This window comes from Dermochelys coriacea, chromosome 8, assembly GCF_009764565.3.
Source record: "Dermochelys coriacea isolate rDerCor1 chromosome 8, rDerCor1.pri.v4, whole genome shotgun sequence".
Classification (NCBI taxonomy): Eukaryota; Metazoa; Chordata; order Testudines; family Dermochelyidae; genus Dermochelys; species Dermochelys coriacea.
In genome coordinates this window covers 29,486,098-29,504,959 of record NC_050075.1, presented here as the reverse complement: position 1 = coordinate 29,504,959, position 18,862 = coordinate 29,486,098, and the positions used below count along the sequence as shown (strand labels likewise).

At 41.8% G+C, this 18,862-nt stretch overlaps 1 protein-coding gene across 2 annotated transcripts in view; it reads right to left on the bottom strand.

The window, feature by feature from the left end:
* Positions 1 to 18,862, bottom strand: part of WWC1 (WW and C2 domain containing 1) — a 150,706-nt gene that overhangs the window by 22,629 nt on the left and 109,215 nt on the right. The window contains exons 10-15 of one of the 2 annotated variants that reach the window (XM_038412492.2): positions 18,075 to 18,164; positions 14,542 to 15,074; positions 3,537 to 3,645; positions 2,848 to 2,928; positions 1,701 to 1,787; positions 567 to 759 (exon numbers count right to left, since the gene is read on the bottom strand). In XM_038412492.2, coding sequence (XP_038268420.1) covers positions 567 to 759; positions 1,701 to 1,787; positions 2,848 to 2,928; positions 3,537 to 3,645; positions 14,542 to 15,074; positions 18,075 to 18,164 — 1,093 coding nt within the window. The remainder of the gene's footprint in view (positions 1 to 566; positions 760 to 1,700; positions 1,788 to 2,847; positions 2,929 to 3,536; positions 3,646 to 14,541; positions 15,075 to 18,074; positions 18,165 to 18,862) is intronic. The other variant, XM_043491011.1, reaches the window with a different exon arrangement.

Here is an 18,862-nt window from a genome sequence, read left to right as displayed (position 1 = left end):
AACTCCCTTACTAAGGGAATACTAATCATTAAAAAGGATAACTGAACTCATACCAACAGAGTTCTATGGAAATTATAGGGGTCCTTACAAATTTTACGCTCTTCTACAGAATTTGAGAGAGAAATGAGAATTTGAGAGAAATGATCACATTTCTAAAAAGATTTTGTAAAAATCCTTAAGAATGTAATAAAACTGCCTCCATTATAGAATTCTACAGATTTTTTTTAAAAAAATCCTCTACAAAGGAGATCATTCTCTATTACATTCTACAGAACATTTCCCTAAAGGGTGGGTGGAAATTGTGGTTCCCACCCTTAAGTCACAAGGGAAGAGGAGTCTAGTGGTTTGAGGAATTGGGTTTCTAATGCAGACCTTAAGCCACTGTACATATTGGCATAACTGGGATTCTCCGATATAGTGAAAGTCCATCTCTACAGGGTCCTACAGCTAAGAACAGTAAGGGAAGCTTGCATAACTGGCCAAATCTAAGTTTTGAGAACACTAGGTATTTGTCAAATTAAGCAGAAGAGATAGAAGAAAAGATTCACACAGAAATGAATGCTAACCAGGCACTCCTCGAGGTGAGACTTATCCACAGTGCAAACATCAACTCTTAAAGTCTTCTGGTGTAAAGCAGGGTAAGAGATCGAAACCCAAAATATTTCATTGTATACAAGACTGTCTGAAGCTTCCATGGGTCTTGTGCGGAACAAACAACTTGTGCTTTCAGAGCAAGGAAGAACAGCCACACGAATGTTCCTATTGAAAAATATTTTAATTAGTGCCATATTAACTTGCTGTAAGCATCTGTTATGAGATTACCATAAATCACAAAACACTATTATTTACTCAATTCATTGTGAGAGCATCTATCATAGTCAGATTTTCCTCTTTGGAATACTAATCTCATCTATAGCAGTGAGTACTTTTTAGGGCACATAAATTGTTAAAAACAAACATGAAATGTATTATGATTTTAGGACAAGTGGAGTTATGTACCTAAAAACAGGATCTAGAGTCTTCTTAAAGTCACTGACTAGTCACTGACATTTAGATGAGGGGAAAAAAAAACATTAAGAGAGGGAATGAAAATGGAGAAAAATAGGAAGCTTAAATGCCCTGGAGAGAACTTCTGAAGTGTTGGATTTTTGTAATGCTGTACTTACGATACTCAAAACTTTAGTTGCAAATGGGAAAAAAAATCTGCACCAAAAATGTGGGACTGCAAGGGCTAGAAACACTGCCAAATAGCTGCTGGCTAAACATACATGACATTCATAGCACTTTTGATGTGAAAGCAACATCTTCCATTTATCTTGTTGGCAGCAGTGAATGTGATCTACTGAGTTAATGCTTAATTTTTCGTTTGAATGGGACTGGCAAACCATGAAAGTCCATGTATCTGGACTCTGCACTGAGCAATCAGCCACAGCTGACAATCTTGCCTGTTAAATGTTAATTCCATATAAGTTTTTCCTAACAAAGGAAATAAATGAATCTAAAGGTTATTGCAGGAAGTTCATCTTCATTTCCATATGTGGATGTATGAGCTCACAACTGATGGTAAATGTGGGATAAAAAATGGGATGCGTTTAGAGGGCTACATGTATTAAATAAAATGGAAAAATAAACTAAGATGTGTGAGATCCCTAATGAAGTCTATTACAACCATTTCTACTATGTTTATTTAATCTACTTACACTTTCTGATCTTGCTGTAACATTAGAGCAGGAACATTATTCAGCTGCATGACTAATATTGCAAATTGTTTATTTTTGTCATCATACCTGAATTAATTGGAAAAAATGTGAGAAGACACATTAGTAACAACAAAACTGTCTTAGACACAATGAAAGACTGTTCTGTTTTCAAGACACCTTCAGATTTGCTGGCTTGACATTTGCTGCACTAAGATATTTGAAATCTGACAAGAGAACTACACCAAGGGAGTCTAAAAATTATTTTCCGATAGGTTGTTATGTATAATTCAATCAATCACATTCTAGTTATGTATAACATTTTTGTATAACAACCAGTGGACATATAGTGGTTTAAGTCATTCAGATAAGGTGTACTATAAATTTGAACCAAGGCATTAGAGTATTTTTACCTGTTATTCAGGTAAATAGCTGAATTCCAAATAAGATTTTAATATATAGAATCATATTTAGGGGAAAATAGCATACTAAAAGAAAATTAATTATATTTAAGAATGCCCAGTGGCTCAGGCATTTTTATGCTGAAGAAGTTAGGAGTAAACAATCCATAACATCAGTAACAAAATAAAATTAAGTGGTCTTATGCTAGTTATTTTTTCAGAGCTGTTTCTGGTGTGGTCCCCCAGTCATTTGAGTAAGGCCCTCTATATCTGGCCCATCATGTCGCCAAACCCTCTTGCTGCTCTTACCATTCAGATGGGACAGCCAATTTAGCCTACCATTTTATGATTAGGGTTACTAATAGCCACCCTATTAGTTGGTCAGTAAGGGATGGAGAAACCCAGCAAGATGATATCCAGAGACCAAATCCTGTTTTTTCCATGATGCATCTAGTCTACTGAGGCCACAAACAAAAGGTCTCAATTCTCTCATTGCTGATTTACCATGGTGAACGTAACACCAATAGATTTCCACTGATGTGAGTGAGAGCAAAACCAGACTCAGAGTGTCCAGATAACAAGGTGATAATCACGCTTTATAGTGTACATTAAGCAAGATTAGTCCAATAACAGAAAAAAAGATATTGGAAAGAGAAGGCTGTAGAGAGCATGCAAGTCTTATGAGAACAAGATACATCAAGAACTATTAAGATCAGAGTCTCAAAAACAACAGAAGCCACCCAGCTTACTTCATAGCAATTTGCACTTTTGCAGTCCCAGCTGTTTCTGTATGATCACTGTCAAACATTACCATTTCTGACACACAGAGTCTGAAAGAAATCAAGGACAATTAAGGGCCTGTGGAATTTCAATAAGACACAGTTAATTTAGGAGGCACAGCCTTTTCTCCTCTCCACACAAATTTTGGAGGGAACTGGGCATATGGGTCTGTTAAAGAAATAATAAGAGAAAGCAAAACCCCTTAAATATGCATATAAGAGAGATACATATTTACAGCGAGTTACATGCCTCCCCTCTGCTGCCAGCAAAAATGTGAGATAGGAGGCAACACAAACTCAAGGAGTGAAAGCTATATTGGAAATGCCACCTGGCCTCATTCTCTGAAGTGGCTGAATCTTTTTGGCTGAAGTTTTCCAGAGAAATTCAGCCTGAGGCAGACACCTGGTATGAAATATTTCAGCCCAAACAGTTATATTTGGCAAAATTATGGACCTCTTTTTAGTTGTTTATATGATGGAAAGTATCAGGCAACCTTAACAGGCAGTGCTGCCTGCCCTACCTCTCATGTCTACAGATATTGGGTAAAATCCAAGAGTCTATATCTTAACCAAATTACAAAAAGGATTACAATCATGTCTGGTAACGTTGGCTTGATATCTGAATCATGAGCTTCTTACTAAACAAATCTGGAGTATACCTTTGTACAGCTGCCTCATACACCCCGCTGTCTCCAGCAACAGATTCATCTGACACTGCAGCTGACACACATGCCACCTTCAGTGTGGCCCCTCCAGCTGAATTTACACCTGTGATAAAATGAAAGGAGGAAAAACAAAGGTGTTAATGAAAAAGAGCTGGGTGCATCAGCAACTGTAGCTTTCAAGGTAAGTGTCTTTCTTTCACTCATGTGTCAAGTGATAATAGGCTTCTGACTCTGGATGGAACTACTTTTTAGCTGGTGTGAAATTAGTCCTGGTGGACAGGGCCAGACTGACAGCCATGGTGACTGAAAAGCTTCTCTTTAACTAATACAGCAGAAGGAAGAGCAGTCTCTTTATTTCCATCCACCGGTGTATGAGCTCACAGCAGACACTGCAAAGACAGCAGCAGGACTAGCCTCTCCACATAGTCTGAAGGGTGCCTCAATTTGAGCTACCAAAACCTATAACGAAAAATATAGAACCTAGAAAGAATGGTTGAGGTATGTGGTGGGATATGAATTTTATCTGCTATACCTAGCTGTACATCGAATTTAGATCTCTCTCTTAACTTCAGCTATCCAAACTGTACTCAGGGCTATTTTTGGAAGAGAAGGGGAAAGGTTTTGCTGTTTAGGTTTCAGAAAATCTTCTGCATGCACATTGTACCAGTGTTACCTTGAGAGCAGCAGCCTTGGCAGGGTGACAGTGCAAAGATGTCACACTGGGGATTCCAGGACCGCCATGCAAAAAGTCAGATGTAAAAATAGTGTGTTTTTTTTAATAGCACCCCATTCCTCAAACCTAGCAAAGCATGTATTCCATTAAGGACTGTATCTATGTTTGACACTAGCCATTTTGGCTGTAGTCCTGTTTAAAGAGTGTAGTTTGACTTTTCCCTATTGTAGAATAGATCATAAAACAAATCTATTTCCTCACGCTCCTCTAATTCAAACTGTTGAAAGATTTTTGTTCAAACTTCTGCACACACACAAAAAAGTCACTGTCAGATAGGGACAAATCTTGAAAATTTCAGTCCAAAAGGTGAATACTACAGATGAAAGCAGGGGCTTATAAAATAAACTATTTTACAGTTAACTGCAGATGACACTACTATAATTGCTGATTAATTTTGCAAAGATTCAGCTCAGAGGTTACAGTGTGAACTAGTATCAATGTTATTTTTATAAGATGCTGCTGCGGAATATTTTCCCTTGCATCCCTGTACAGTACTGTCAGTGAAAGAAGTAATCTAAGCTTTCCCCTTAGAATGTAAAAACAGGCTAGCAACCATTCATGGTGTAGTAGATCAGTCATTAAATAAGGCAGATGATGAATACAGGGCTAAAAATGACATTCACAAACCTATTTATTTTTTCTTGTGCTGTCTTAGCAGACTTATTCCTGCTATATTCCCATTGAAATCCATGGGACTACTGTAGGTATCAAAGTAAGCTCTGTATTCATGGCTCAGATATAAGGGGTGGCATGATTAATCTCTGTTTCTTTCCTCATTACCGTGGCATAGCCTTTACTCCCCGGTCTTTAATATGAACGTTAAACTTCTCTGGTAGCTGGTTTTATAGCCAGTCAGTTAAGACTTACACACTGCCCCACAAAATACAAAGTTAGAAGTCATATTTTGCATATATATATATACACACACACACACACACACACACACACACACACACACACACACACACATATACATATATACATTCATTCTTTTCCTAGGCAAGTTAGTCCTCACTCACTAGAGCTCTTTGTCCCTTTTCAATTACCAATACCATTTAAACACTTCAACCAGAAAGTGTCTGGTTTTTGATCACTTCAGCTGAGAAATTTGTGGCCCAGAAAAATGAAGTCCTTCTATTCAGAATCACTCTTCAGGATACTGCTACAATGGACAGATAGCATCCTTTCCTTTACTAGTTCAATGACTATTCCTTTCCAGCCTTCTTCCCGTTTCCCCTCCCCCCCCCCCGCCCCGCAACTCACATACCATCCTTCTCTGAGATTAAGGGAGACTGCTTAATTCTATTAAAATTTTATTTTGTTTTTGCTTTCTCCCACTTACACATTCTGGGTGTCAAGTTCATTCAGGTGGCAGGCAATACACCCCTGTGTTACCAGTTCACATTTCCCTGAATGGAGACAAGCCAGACTCAGCCATTATTACAAGAGCTCCATGCCTGCTTCTGGGGCCCACAAGGAATCTTTCCTTTTGTGCTTCTAAAAGAGAAAAACTTCTAAACTGGAAGTCAAAAAAAGTAATCCAGAAAAATGGGGTTGAAATATAGGGAAGGAAAACAAACCATTCCAAACCACCACTGACTTACGCAGAAGATAAGGGTAAAAACTACGGCTGTAGGTTAATCGCAGTTAACTCACGCGATTAACGGGGAAAAAAATTAATGGTGATTAAAACAAGTAATGGTGATTAATCGTATTGTTAAACAATAGAATATCAATTGAAATTTATTAAATATTTTTGGATGTTTTTCTACATTTTCAAATATACTGATTTCTATTACAACACAGAATACAAAGTGTTACTCCTGAGGGCATTCTGAGCCAAAAAATTAAAATTCTGCACCAAAATCCAAAAATTTGTGCACAGTATTTTAAAATTCTGCAAATTTTATTTGTCAAATAAATGTGGAGGCTCCAGCATGGCATTGAGGAGCACAGGCCACTGGCTGCACAGAGGTGGGAGATCACTGTGAAGCTACGCCCAGGGACACGGACTGAGCTGTGAGGCTGCACCCAACCCTGACACAGTGCAAGGACAAGGCCTGCCCTGGAAACACCCTAGGGCCCTACCCCTCCATGCCAGGTGCACCAGGCATGGACGGCAGGCTCAGCAAGGCAGGATCCAAGTGTGGAAGAGCTTAGTGTGGGGGGATCCAGTTGTATGTTGAGAGGATTCTGTGTGGGGCAATCTGGAAGCAGGCAGCTCAGTGGGGGATCTGGGTGCACAGGGGCTTGTTAGGGGATTCTGGGTGCAATGGTCATGGGACTCTGCAGGGGTCCAGGTGAAGGTGATTGGAGCTCAGCAGGGTGGGTCTGGATGTGGGGAGATCAGTAGGGGGTCCAGATACTGGGGGAGGTGGGCTCAGTGGGTTGGAGATTCAGGTGAAGCTGGTTGGGGCTCAGTAGGATGGGGATCCGGGTGGGTTGTTGGGGGTGGTCCAGGTGCAGGGTAAGTGGAGCTTGTGGGGGGGATCTGTGTGTGGGGGGGTCTGGATGCATGGGAGTTAGGTGGATGGGGGAGCAGCTCCCCATACAGAGATCCCTCCCCCTGCAGCTGAGAAGCAATGGGTGCAGGGAGCAGGAGGTGGGGGATGGGAGGTGAGGAAGGAGTTTGCAGAGCTTCCTACAGCCAGGGGACAAATCTGGGGGTGGATCTGACAGTCCCAGATGCCATGCAGGGGAAGAGGAAGTCCTGTTGTCCCCAGCCCAGCCCAGTCAGGACTAGTAGCTGAGCCCAGCACATGGTAGGAGGCATCATACTGGACTTTCCTAGTCCCACGCCCTGCCTCCCCTTCTCTGCCGGCTGCCCTGGGCACCCAAAACATACTGCTACTTGTATGACTGCTCCTGTGGCTTCCCTTTGCTTCCCCATCAGAAAGACATTTTTCTGCGGGGAAGCAAAGAAATCTGTAGGGGACATAAATTCTGTGCACGTGCAGTTGCACAGAATTCCCCCAGGAGTAAAAGTCTACAGTGCTCACATTATATTATTATTTTTGATTACAAATATTTGCATTGTAAAAATAATAAAAGAAATAGTATTTGTCAATTCACCTCATACAAGTACTGTAGTGCAATCTCTTTATCATGAAAGTGTAACTTACAAATATAGATTTTTTTGTTATATAACGGCACTCAAAAACAAAACAATGGAAAATTTTAGAGCCTACATGTCCACTCAGTCCTATTTTTTGTTCCAATTCTTGTACCAATTTCAGCCAATTGGTAAGAGAAACAAGTTTATTTACATTTACAGGAGATAATGTTGCCTGCTTCTTATTTACAATGTCACCTGAAAGTGAGAATAGGCGTTCACATGGCACTTTTGTAGCGGGCATAGCAAGGTATTTACATGCCAGATATGCTAAACATTTGTATGCCCCTTCATGCTCCAGCCACCATTCCAGAGGACATGCTTCCAGGCTGATGATGCTCGTTAAAAAAATAATGCATTAATTAAATTTTTGTCTGAACTCCTTGGAGGAGAATTGTATGTCTGCTGCTCTGTTTTACCTGCAGTCTGCCATAAATATTTCATGTTATAGCAGTCTCGGATCATGATCCAGCACATGTTTGTTTTAAGAACACTTTCACAGCAGATTTGACAAAACGCAAAGAAGCTACCAATGTGAGATTTCTAAAAATAGCTACAGCACTCGACCCAAGGATTAAGAATCAGAAGTACCTTCCAAAATCTGAGAGGCAAGAGGTGTGGAGCATGCTTTCAGAAGTCTTAAAAAAGCAACATTCAGATGCGGAAACTACAGAACCCGAACCAGCAAAAAAGAAAATCAACGTTCTGCTGGTGGCATCTGACTCAGATAATGAAAATGAACCTGCGTCAGTCCGCTCTGCTTTGGATTGTTATCAAGAAGAACCCATCATCAGCATGGACGCATGTCCTCTGGAATGGTGGTTGAATCATGAAGGGACATAAGAATCTTTAGCACATCTGGCACGGAAACATCTTGCAACACCAGCTACAACAGTGCCATGTGAACGCCTGTTCTCACTTTTAGGTGACGTTGTAAACAAGAGGCAGGTAGCATTATCACCTACAAACTGTAACCAAACTTATTTGTCTGAGCGATTGGCTGAAGTAGGACTGAGTGGACTTGTAGACGCTAAAGTTTTACACTGTTTTATTTTTGAATGCAGTTATTTTTTGTACATAATTCTACATCTGTAAGTTTAACTTTCATAATAAAGAGATTGCACTACAGTACTTGTATTAGGTGAATTGAAAAAAAACCTATTTCTTTTGTTTTTTACAGTGCAAATATTTGTAATAAAAATAAATATAAAGTGAGCACCATACATTTTGTATTCTGTGTCGTAATTGAAATAAATATTTTTGAAAATGTAGAAAACATCAAAAATATTTAAATAAATGGTATCTTTTATTGTTTAACCCGCACGATTAATTGCACGATTAACTTCTATTTTTTTTTTTAATCACTTGACAGCCCTAGTGAAAACCTTCACATTCTTCAGGACAAGGATCATGCTCTGTCTGGGAAACACCTAGTACAACGAGGGTGCTACCATATACAAATAGTAAAAAACCAAGTATTTAGATACTACAGCCACAGTGCTTAGATATTTGGGATAGGGTGCTATGGAAAATAGAAGCTATCAGAGCTAACATACCATAGGCATCCTGAATAGGCTAGAAAAGCTCTAAAAGCAGCAGGTGGGTAGGGTTGCCAGGGGTCCGGTTTTTGACTGGAACGCCCAGTTGAAAAGGGACTCTAGTGGCACAGGTTGGCACCGCTGACCAGTCCGTTAAAAGTCCAGTCGGTAGCGCAGCAGTGGCCCAGGGATAAGACAGGCTCCCTGCCTGCCCAGCTCTGCATGGCTCCCAGAAGCAGCCACCAGGTCCTTGTGGCCCTTAAGGTGCATGGGCAGCCAGGGAGACTCTGTACGCTGCCCCGCCCAGTATGCCAGCTCTGCAGATCCCAAAAGCCAGTAACCACGACCAATGGGAGCTGCGGGAGCAGCGCCTGTGGGCACGAGGGCAGCATGCAGAGCCTCTCTGGCCACCTATGTACCTAGGGGCTGCAGGGACCTGGCAGCCACTTCCTGGGAGCTGCAATAAATGCCGCTGGGACCCTGCACCCTCTCCTCCACCCCAACCCGCCTTCCCCAGCCCCGAGCCGCCTCTTGCACCCCATCCATGGCCCCACCCCAGAGCCCACACCCCTATCCGGAGCCCTCATTCTCCGCAGCCCAACCCCCTGCCCCAGCCCGGACCCTTCTCCTGCACCCCAAACCCTTCATCCCCAGCCCTCCCACAACCCAACCCACTGCCCCAGCCCGGTGAAAGTGAGTGAGGGTGGGGGAGAAAGAGCGATGGAGGGAGGAGGGATGGAGTGAGTGTGGGGGGGACTGGGAGAAGGGCGGGACAGGGTTTCAGGGAAAGGGCAGGGGTGTTCGGTTTTCTGCCATTAGAAAGTTGGCAACCCTATTGTCACACAACTGGAGGCACTTCCAGAGTAAAGGCTTTATATTCAGAGTAAGCATAATGGGGCTGATGGTTGCCTGTGAATACCAGCCTACTCATGCTCCACAGTCATCAAACCAAGACAGATTTGAGAAGGAAAATCCCTTCTTCAGCAGCTGTGGAACATTCTAAGAGGCACTCATCCCAATTAGTAAGCAGAGGACTTTTTGTTTAATTTTTAAAATTTTGTCTAAGAAGTTCTGATAAATGTTCAGTGTATTTTTTTATTTAAGAGAATTAGGTCCCAGTCCTGCAAATCCTTTGTAAGAACCTCTAGGGTTGGAATCTAGGGACAGGGTTCTGGGCTGCTGGCACCTCTGCATCACCACTGGGGGCTTAGGCTGGGTGTCCATGGGAGGACCCTGTGTGGCTGAGCTCGGCGGGAAGTATTGCGCAGCAGGATGTAGGTGGCGGCTCCAGCCACTGACTGGCTGGTACCAGTATTTAAACCAGGAAGCTATGAAGGGAGCTGTCTGAGCAACAACACAGAGTGCCTGCCCATCTCTGCTCCAGATCCTGCTTGTGAAAGACCCTAGATTCTGGTTTCTGACCCTGGTTTGTCCTTGACTTTGCTATTCAATTGCTGCCTGTAACCTGGCATCTGACCCCGATCTCCTGGTAACCTGACCCGGTCTGCCTCCTGGTGCCCGATGCTCGGTCTGCCCTCTGGCCTGTCTCAGACTCTGACCACCTGGTACCTGACTCGGTCTTACTCCTGCCCCACCACTAGTCTGACCTCCCACATCCCAGTTGGGATACCCTTAGTCACACTAGTAACGAGCTGCAGCATCAGGTCTCTAACTACAGAATTACTGTTGTGAGGGTGTTTTTTAGGGCCATCTCATACCATCAATTGAATTCACTGAGGAGTTCTGTTTAAAAACTAAAATCTTACAGCCACGGTATTTATCTGATAACATAGAGTAGCAAACATTTTTCCATCTAATACCATTATATTCAAGCTAGGAAATTTAAACATGTGAAAAAGAAAACATCAACACATGGGAGGCTCTTACAAATGCATGAAGAGAAAGACATCAGGAATTTGTGCTTACACTGCATTGAAGTGATTCTGCAGAAGAGACATATTGGTGTCTTATACAAGTCTTTGTACATGATAATACATGGAACTTGAAGCCCTCAAAAACCACACAGGTTAGGGCAGCAGTCACCAATTATGTGCAACTGTGTGTTTGTCAGATAACCCTTTTAGACCATTAAGGGCTTCATTCAAATTAATAATAATCAAATTAACTAATAACTATATCTTACTCTCTCTTACTATCCTGACCAAATTCCATATGGAATTTGATACAATATCTGGGCTGAATCTCAGAAAAAAAATACTTTCTATCCTATTCAGGGTCTTACAACTAAATTATAGGAGTGACAGCATTCTGCCAATAAGATGCGCCATTCCTAGAAGGAATAGAATGAGATAAGGAGTGAGCAGAAGCTTTAAATCCCCGTTTTATACCAATTACCGAATCTCCCCGAGTCAAGAACTGAACCAAACAATTGGCTTTCAGGCTATGTATACACTACAGCTTACATGGATATGTTAGATTGCTCAAGGGTGTGAATAAGCCACATCTCTGAGCCATGTAAGTTACATCGACCTAAGCACCAACACGGACAGCACTATGATGATGAGAGAGCTACTCCCACTGACATAACTACTTCCGCTCACAGGGGCTGGAATAATTAAGTCGACAGGAGAGCTCTCTCCAGTCATCTTACAGCATCTGCACTAGCAGCACTGCATCTTTTGCCATTGTAAGCTCTGTTGTGTAGCCATAGCCAAAGTCCCTTGCTATAACCACTGCTGATAGATCTTTTCCTATTACAGACCCACGCTGTGCCCTGACGGAGGACTGCACAGGCTCCATTGCATGCATTTGCATAAGGTATAAATAAAATGTCATCATAAATCTGAGTTCATTAAATTTGGTCACACCACTAACATGGATTTGATTTCTGTTCTTAGTAGGATTTTTCTTAATCTCTCACACATGCAATTTCAGCTCCTTTCAGAAAAGCAACTGTGGGTCATATGAACATCTGAAGGCAGAGTATAGGGCTCTTTTATAATTCTCTATGGACTAGATTCTGTTCAGTTTCACCCTTGACTTCAATGGAATTACTCTGCATACACATCAGAGTTTGGCCCAATATACACTTGTTATATACACGTTAGATACTTCTCAATGATAAATAACTAGACTCTAACCATCACACATTTAAGATGGAAAAGGAAGCATATTTCAAAGGAGCAAGGACTTGGTCACATTGTTTGTTTAAAAAAAAAATCCCTGAGGGATATACAATTTAATTCTGCTTACAAAAACGTGAGCACATGTTGTCCAATGAGGCCATAACACTCAGCCACAATGTTTTAGTGTTACATTGAATTGTGAGAGTAATGCCTAGAGAGTGAAATCTCTCCTCCTTATTGCCCTGAAATAAACTACTTATGGGGATTACTTTGTCTGCTGACTGAATAACAGCACTAATCACTTCTAATCTGCTTAACACTTTAGCTTTCATTTAACAGCCTTGACAATCGTGAAGAGCTAAACAGGTTAAAACAAATCACCACCCAGTTTTAACAGGAATAAATACTGTTTCATATTCAGATGAAAAAGTATCTATCATGTAGGGTGAGGGTAATGTCACTTTAGGGAATTTTAATTATGAAATGAAGCTTTAAAATGACAACTGTTCAGATATTAAATGGTATCAGATGGTAATCACATTTCACTAGATCGCCTACATTCATGTCGTTTTTTTGTGTTTTTACATATCCATAGAACAAAGTGCTAGATGGGTTTAAAACCCATTTGCCAGTGCTACATTTTGCAAGCTTATGTAGTTCCCTACAGCACTAGTGTTGATTTTCTACTTTTTTTTCCTCCACTGAAGTAGAAAATAAAACCATTTCATTCACATAGGCCCCACCTCCATTGGAATCTGACAGGTGCTAGTGTCTGCCTGTGTGGATTGATTGTACTAACTGGTATCTGATGCTTTTAATCTATTTGCATCAGGCCAGTAGCCTCACAAAGGAAAGTGTTTGCTCCTGTATTGAACCCTTTTAACAAAAATCCAGTATTCTTAAGTATCTCATTTTTATCATGCTTATTGTCCAAAACAAGTTATTGTTGCTAAGAGACTTTGCCTTTGAAATAGATAGTTCTCAAAACATAACATAGACATCCCTGCTCCGCTGAATTGCCTGGGAGCAAAGTCAGGCCCAGTGTGCACCTCCTGGGATTTTTTTGGTTCTTTAATAGTTGAGTAATTGACCTCTAGAACCACCTTGCAGATTTCTGCCCGTGAGCTTTTTTTTACTGTGTCCTTTTAGGGAGTCCACTTTAAAGCACTCAATTCTATGCTTGGGAAGTAGGCACCTACAATAGATACAATACAATACAAGGCACCTCTGAAGTGCCAAATTAAGCACTTTGATGGAGAACTGGGCACCCTAATTTAGGCACTCAAGTTTGAAAATTAGCTCCACCCTACTTGTAGGTATGCGTGTGTGTATATGCACACACACAGACACTTTTTGGCAGGCTTGGCAGCATTCAAATTATATTATTTGTCTGTAAATGTCAATTTCACCTGACACACTGAAAACAAAAAAAAAATGGATCATAACAATCGGCACAAGTGCAAACTCCCTGCCTTGTGTCTGCAGGGATCAGGTGCCACTGGCCATGCAGGAATGCAGAGACCCCTCTGTAGCCCCACTGTCACAGTCTCACTCATTTACTCCTGCACCGCCATGGGGCCTCTTGATATCCAATCCCTGCAGGTGAATGGTATGGGGAAGGCTGCGGTCGTGGCAGGGCAAAGCAGAGACCCCTGGCCAGGCCAAGGAGAATGAGGATGACATCCGGCCACAGGGGAGGCCACTCTGCCGCTGAATGGCTCCATCCCTGAACAGGAGCCATTCAGCAGCTGCGTGGCCTCCCCTGTAGCTGGGGGGCTCTTCTCTATCCCATCTGATCTACAGTCTTCCTCACATCTTGTGCCTGCAGAGATTGGGTATCACTGGCTCTGCAGCTAAGCAGAGAGGTCTCTGCAGTTCTGCTGTCATAGCCCCACTCACTCGTCAGCCAGCTGAGTAGGAGCCATCCCCCCAGCAGGAACTGTTCAGCAGCACCCCACGGCTGGGGCTCATCCTTCTCCTTGCAGTCCTGACCAGTGGTCTCTGCACTGCTGAGCCAGGACTGCAGCCTCCCCCATACCTTCCGTCCTGGTGACTTGGGCCTCTTGGCCATGCAAGGAACACCCTGTAGCATTGCTCTCAGTGCTGGGAGCCCTGTACAGCCCCACTACCAGTGCTGCCCAAACTCTAATTCCTACCCTACCTCCTTTTAATTTCTCACATTTGTAAAAACAAAAATTGTTAAGATGTTTTATTTGTTAAATTGGTTAATAATCATTAGGATAAATAAAAATCAAATGCTGCTAAGCTTAGTTAGGGACTGAAGAGGTTAGGAAAGGAATTCATTCCTGGATATGAATTAAATCACTAACTCGTTGTCCAGCTGGGGTAAAGTATATAGTTAGATGTCACAAATGCATTATTGGATGGAGGCTGCCAGAAGTCCTTGTACTAAAGGCTGTTGAGCAATGTTTGCAATGTCTGAATTTTAGCTTCTTACTTTGCTGTCCAACTAAAAAGATTTTTGTAAAGAGGATTTTAAAGTTACTTTTAAGTTGAGCTGTTACTATACCTTGGCCTAGATGTTTGTCCCCAGCCCTAGGCTCTTCCAATCTGTAGCTGCCACTTCCAGCATTTAGAGAGAGTTCAGAAAGACTTGTATTTATTTCCGTATCTTCAAAGTCCATGTGGCTCAAAAAGGCATCTCCAGTTAAGAGAGGGTCTATCACTAGTGGGGAGCAGGGCGGAGAGGGAGATGACAGAGATGACCTTGGAGATAAGGATGTCATTGATTTGGGGGTCCCAGACAAAGATCTCAGAGCCTGGATACGACTGGTGGCATCTGTTTTGTGAGTTTTTGCCACCTCATTCTCATGAATAGTGGTGATATAGCCTGAAGGCCTAAATCCAGCAGCTCCCTCCAAGAGTAAGAAGTCGATTTTGTTCTGATAGTCTGAGTCCAACTGTTCCCACTGCTCATAGTAGAGATCAGTAAAACTGGCTGAGGTGGAAGAATCCTGGCTAGAGGTGGCAAGAGATCCTCTGCTCGATGCAAGAGAGCCAGGGCTGCTGCCTGAAGAGAGGGAAAGCATGCTGGTAGAGAGGCTGCAGAAAAACACAAACATGTCAGAGAAAGCTTGACTTTTACATCATATGAATTCTGAAAGACACTGTGACATTTTTATGCATGACTCATCATCACACTCACCAAAATGCTGGTGCAGGTTGCTATTTTAGCTTTTAAACAACAAGACACCAGTCCATAGCCCTAGGCACCCTGAGAAGTTTGAATTAAAATCCACACAGGAATGGTCACCCGTCAGTACAGTTGATTGAAAATTTCCAAAATTGAATTGATGAAACTTCAGTGAAAACAGGTGATATAATTTGCTTTTTTCAACAAGCTGTACTCATCATCCGATGAGCCTTCTCTTACACACACACACACACACACACACACACACACACACACACACACACACAAATAATCATCAACTCAATGCAAAGGATTAGAGTAACAGCATTCTTTGTTCAATTATGTGGAGCCCCTCTGGTTCTTCTTAACCTTCAAGGTGGAGCATGAGAACAGGTTCTTTGCCCCATACAGGAAAGATGAGCTTAATGCCACAGTGAGGAGATGACAATCCCTTCATGTCACAGGAAGGGTTTCCAGTTGTCTAACCTCAAACTCCAACCCAGTATTCGGCCTGCTGTGAAGTTCAGCCTGCAACTGTCTGGGATGGGCCCAGTAACTTGCTGTTCTGAACTGACTTGCAAAATTCATCTATGTGAAAAATTAGCATTGCCAAGCAGAATCAGCCTCAGTTATTCCATGCCACAATAGTGAGTGACTAAACACAGCTCTGACTACCCATTTACCTCTGGAGATCTGCCTCAAATCAGAATTAATCTCAAGTGAAGTAAGTGTTAGCTGAGTCCTTGGAGGATGCTTTTTCACATAAAAAGACCCGAACAATGCAGCACAATTGTTTCTGCTCAGTAGAAACTCAGAACTGACATAGGAGATGTTATAAATCAGGAAATAATACACTGGCACGCCTGTACGAGGACTGTTTTAAGCTAGCCTTATTTGGCTTTCACTTCACAAGTGAGAAATTCACACCAACTTTTATTTAAGAGAAGCAGAAAGCAACGGGGTAAAGTGTGTAAGAGGATTTTGTTGACGTAAGAACGCTGGACTTGTAGATTTGTTTTAATAAGATGATGAACAATTTGTATTTTTGTGTCAGTTATGAGATCAGCAAGAACAACATAAAATACCATTCCCAAACTAAAACAGAACTATTTAACCCCTTAGGCCTCACATATGTTACCAGTGAGGATTCCTTGGTGCATGATCCTACAAATACTTAATTACCAAGTACAATACTTACTACCCGGAGCAGTTCCATTTAAGTCAATGGAACTACTTAGCATAGTAAGTACTATACTGCAAACACTAGTAGTCTTAGAGCCTTTAGCCCTCACTTCAAATCTAGATTTGCTATTGTTTAAAAACTTACACTTGGGTTATTTTTAACATGATATAAAAAAAAACCTCCTAATGCTGAAAAAGCTAGGAAAATGCTAATTAATAAGCATAACATTACTTAAGTAACTGCAATGCTGTCTAGGAGTGGTGCTAAATAAATCATATACCATATGCTTGTTCTTTTAAAGAAAACATGCAGAGTTCAGCAGAGTTTTAACACAGATTGCCTTCTGCACTAGGTTGGCAGATGTATATCACATCAGTCTTACGAAAACCACCTGTTGTGTGAAGCATGGCTTAAAAGAGACCACCAGCATTTGAGTATGAACCTTGGTAATGTTTGTAAGACTATTGAGAGCTAGTAAATACACTCTATTATAAAACAGTTGTAATTTCATTCAGGGCCACCCAGAGGATTCAGGGGGCCTGGGGTCTCCGGCGACGGGGGTCCTTCCACTCCGGGTCTTTGGGGCACTTCACCGAAGACATGGAGTGGAAGGACCCCTTGCCGCCGATGACCCAGAGCGGAAGAAACAGCGGCGGGTCTTCAGTGGTGGGTCCTTCACTCCAGGTGTGTTCGGTGGCACTAAAGGACCTGCTGCCGAAAACTCTCGTGGGGGCCCCTGCGGGGCTCGGGGGCCTGGGGCAAATTGCCCCACTCTCCCCCCCCCCCGCTCCCCCCCCCGGGCAGGCCTGATTTCATTTTTAAAGGATGAATTCTTATTCTTTCCCTGTGACAGAAAGTTTGGCTGAACTTCATTATATTGCACATGCAAATACATGCACACAAGCATTTGCTCGTACCGTGTGTTTGCCCTAATCATTGAGTGAGTGTGTCAAGAACAGAAAGTACTGTGCACAGAGTAAGGAAATAATGAGTGACACAGCCCACACGGTGAACTGGGAAATGAATGCATGACGCAGCTCCAAGCGCTAGAAATAATGCCTACTTCACCATGTAGGAATAGCTACCTATCTTCAATAGTTCTAAGTAGCCTCTCTAACAGTCAGATATCTTGCACTAAAATTTCTTTCCAGTCTTTTCACTATTGCCTTAATGAAAGAGGCTAGGCCTCAGAGCAGAAGCCAAAAGGAAAAACAGCAAAGAATAACATCAGCTCAGTTTGCCCAGTTGATAGAAACCCTATTTCTCCAATGGATGGGCCAACTCTGTATCGAGTTCTGAGGATGATTTTAGTGCCTGAATACGTGTACTAGTCTCCAAAGCTTCAAACTTTATCCTTTTCCAAAAAGACAGTCTGAACAAATGAAGTACATAATATTTCATTAGAACAAGTTCAAAGATATCATAAATACAATAGGCACATTTACAAGCAGGAGCATAAATCTGAAGTCCACTTTCAGAGATACGTGTGCTGTGAGTGGCATAATTATCAGGCATAATATACATGCTTCTTTGCTAAGATTAGACCCTTAGTAACATCAACTTCTGTGATAAGTTATCTTATTACTCCCATCCCTCACCCAAATCCAAGCATTTTATTATTTCAACTCTTATTATACAAAATTTGAGCACTATGATAAGGGAGAAAGGACAGTCATGTGATGCCCATTTAAAGCATATGTAAATCTCTGAAAGACTGAAAACTCACTTTTTCAGCTGGGTGTGTAACATTACAACTAATTGTGTTGTTTCCTCCAGTTCGTGGACCAACTGATTTCTTTTGCTATTCAACTTCAATCTAGAGAAGACAGCAAAGATGGACAATAAGTTAAAATGACTTTTTAATATCAAAATGAAGACCAAGCAGTAAACTGTGCCCTTACTATGCAATTCCGCTGAGACTAAGTAGAGTAAATTAGGACAGTAATCAGCCCTGTGTAAAATAGTTCTATACTATTTTCATTTTTTTTGTTTGCTTGGTTTTTTAAACAGCTTCAAAGAAAACTAAAATCTGGGGCCCAGTCCTGCTAATGCTTATTTCTGGGTAAAGCAGCAAGCACTATACCTGGCTGTGTTTCTAGGGTCAGTCCACAGACATTTGGTGGTCACTTTTGGATAACTCAGGAGGCATTTTGCCAATCACACAGTTAGAGTCTTACGGTCAATGTAACAGAAAATGTGGGTTTGTGAATTATCCTTTCACTCAATTTCAAAAAGGAGAGGGAATACATTTTTCATGTCAAATATTTCTCTAAATAAAATAGGTTAAAAAAATCACATAGCTAAAGACATTTATGATCCAGTGTAATTTCCAGATTTATAAAATATATTTCTACACATTCAAATTCTAATGAGTGCACGCAGCTCCATTGTTTTCCTTCAGCTGTTTAATGTCACCAGAGCAGTGCTAAGCAGCTGGAGCAGACCCAGAATCTGCCTCTATAATTGGTAATGAGGCATGATATATTTGTGATTGGGTTTTCAGTGGGAGATTCT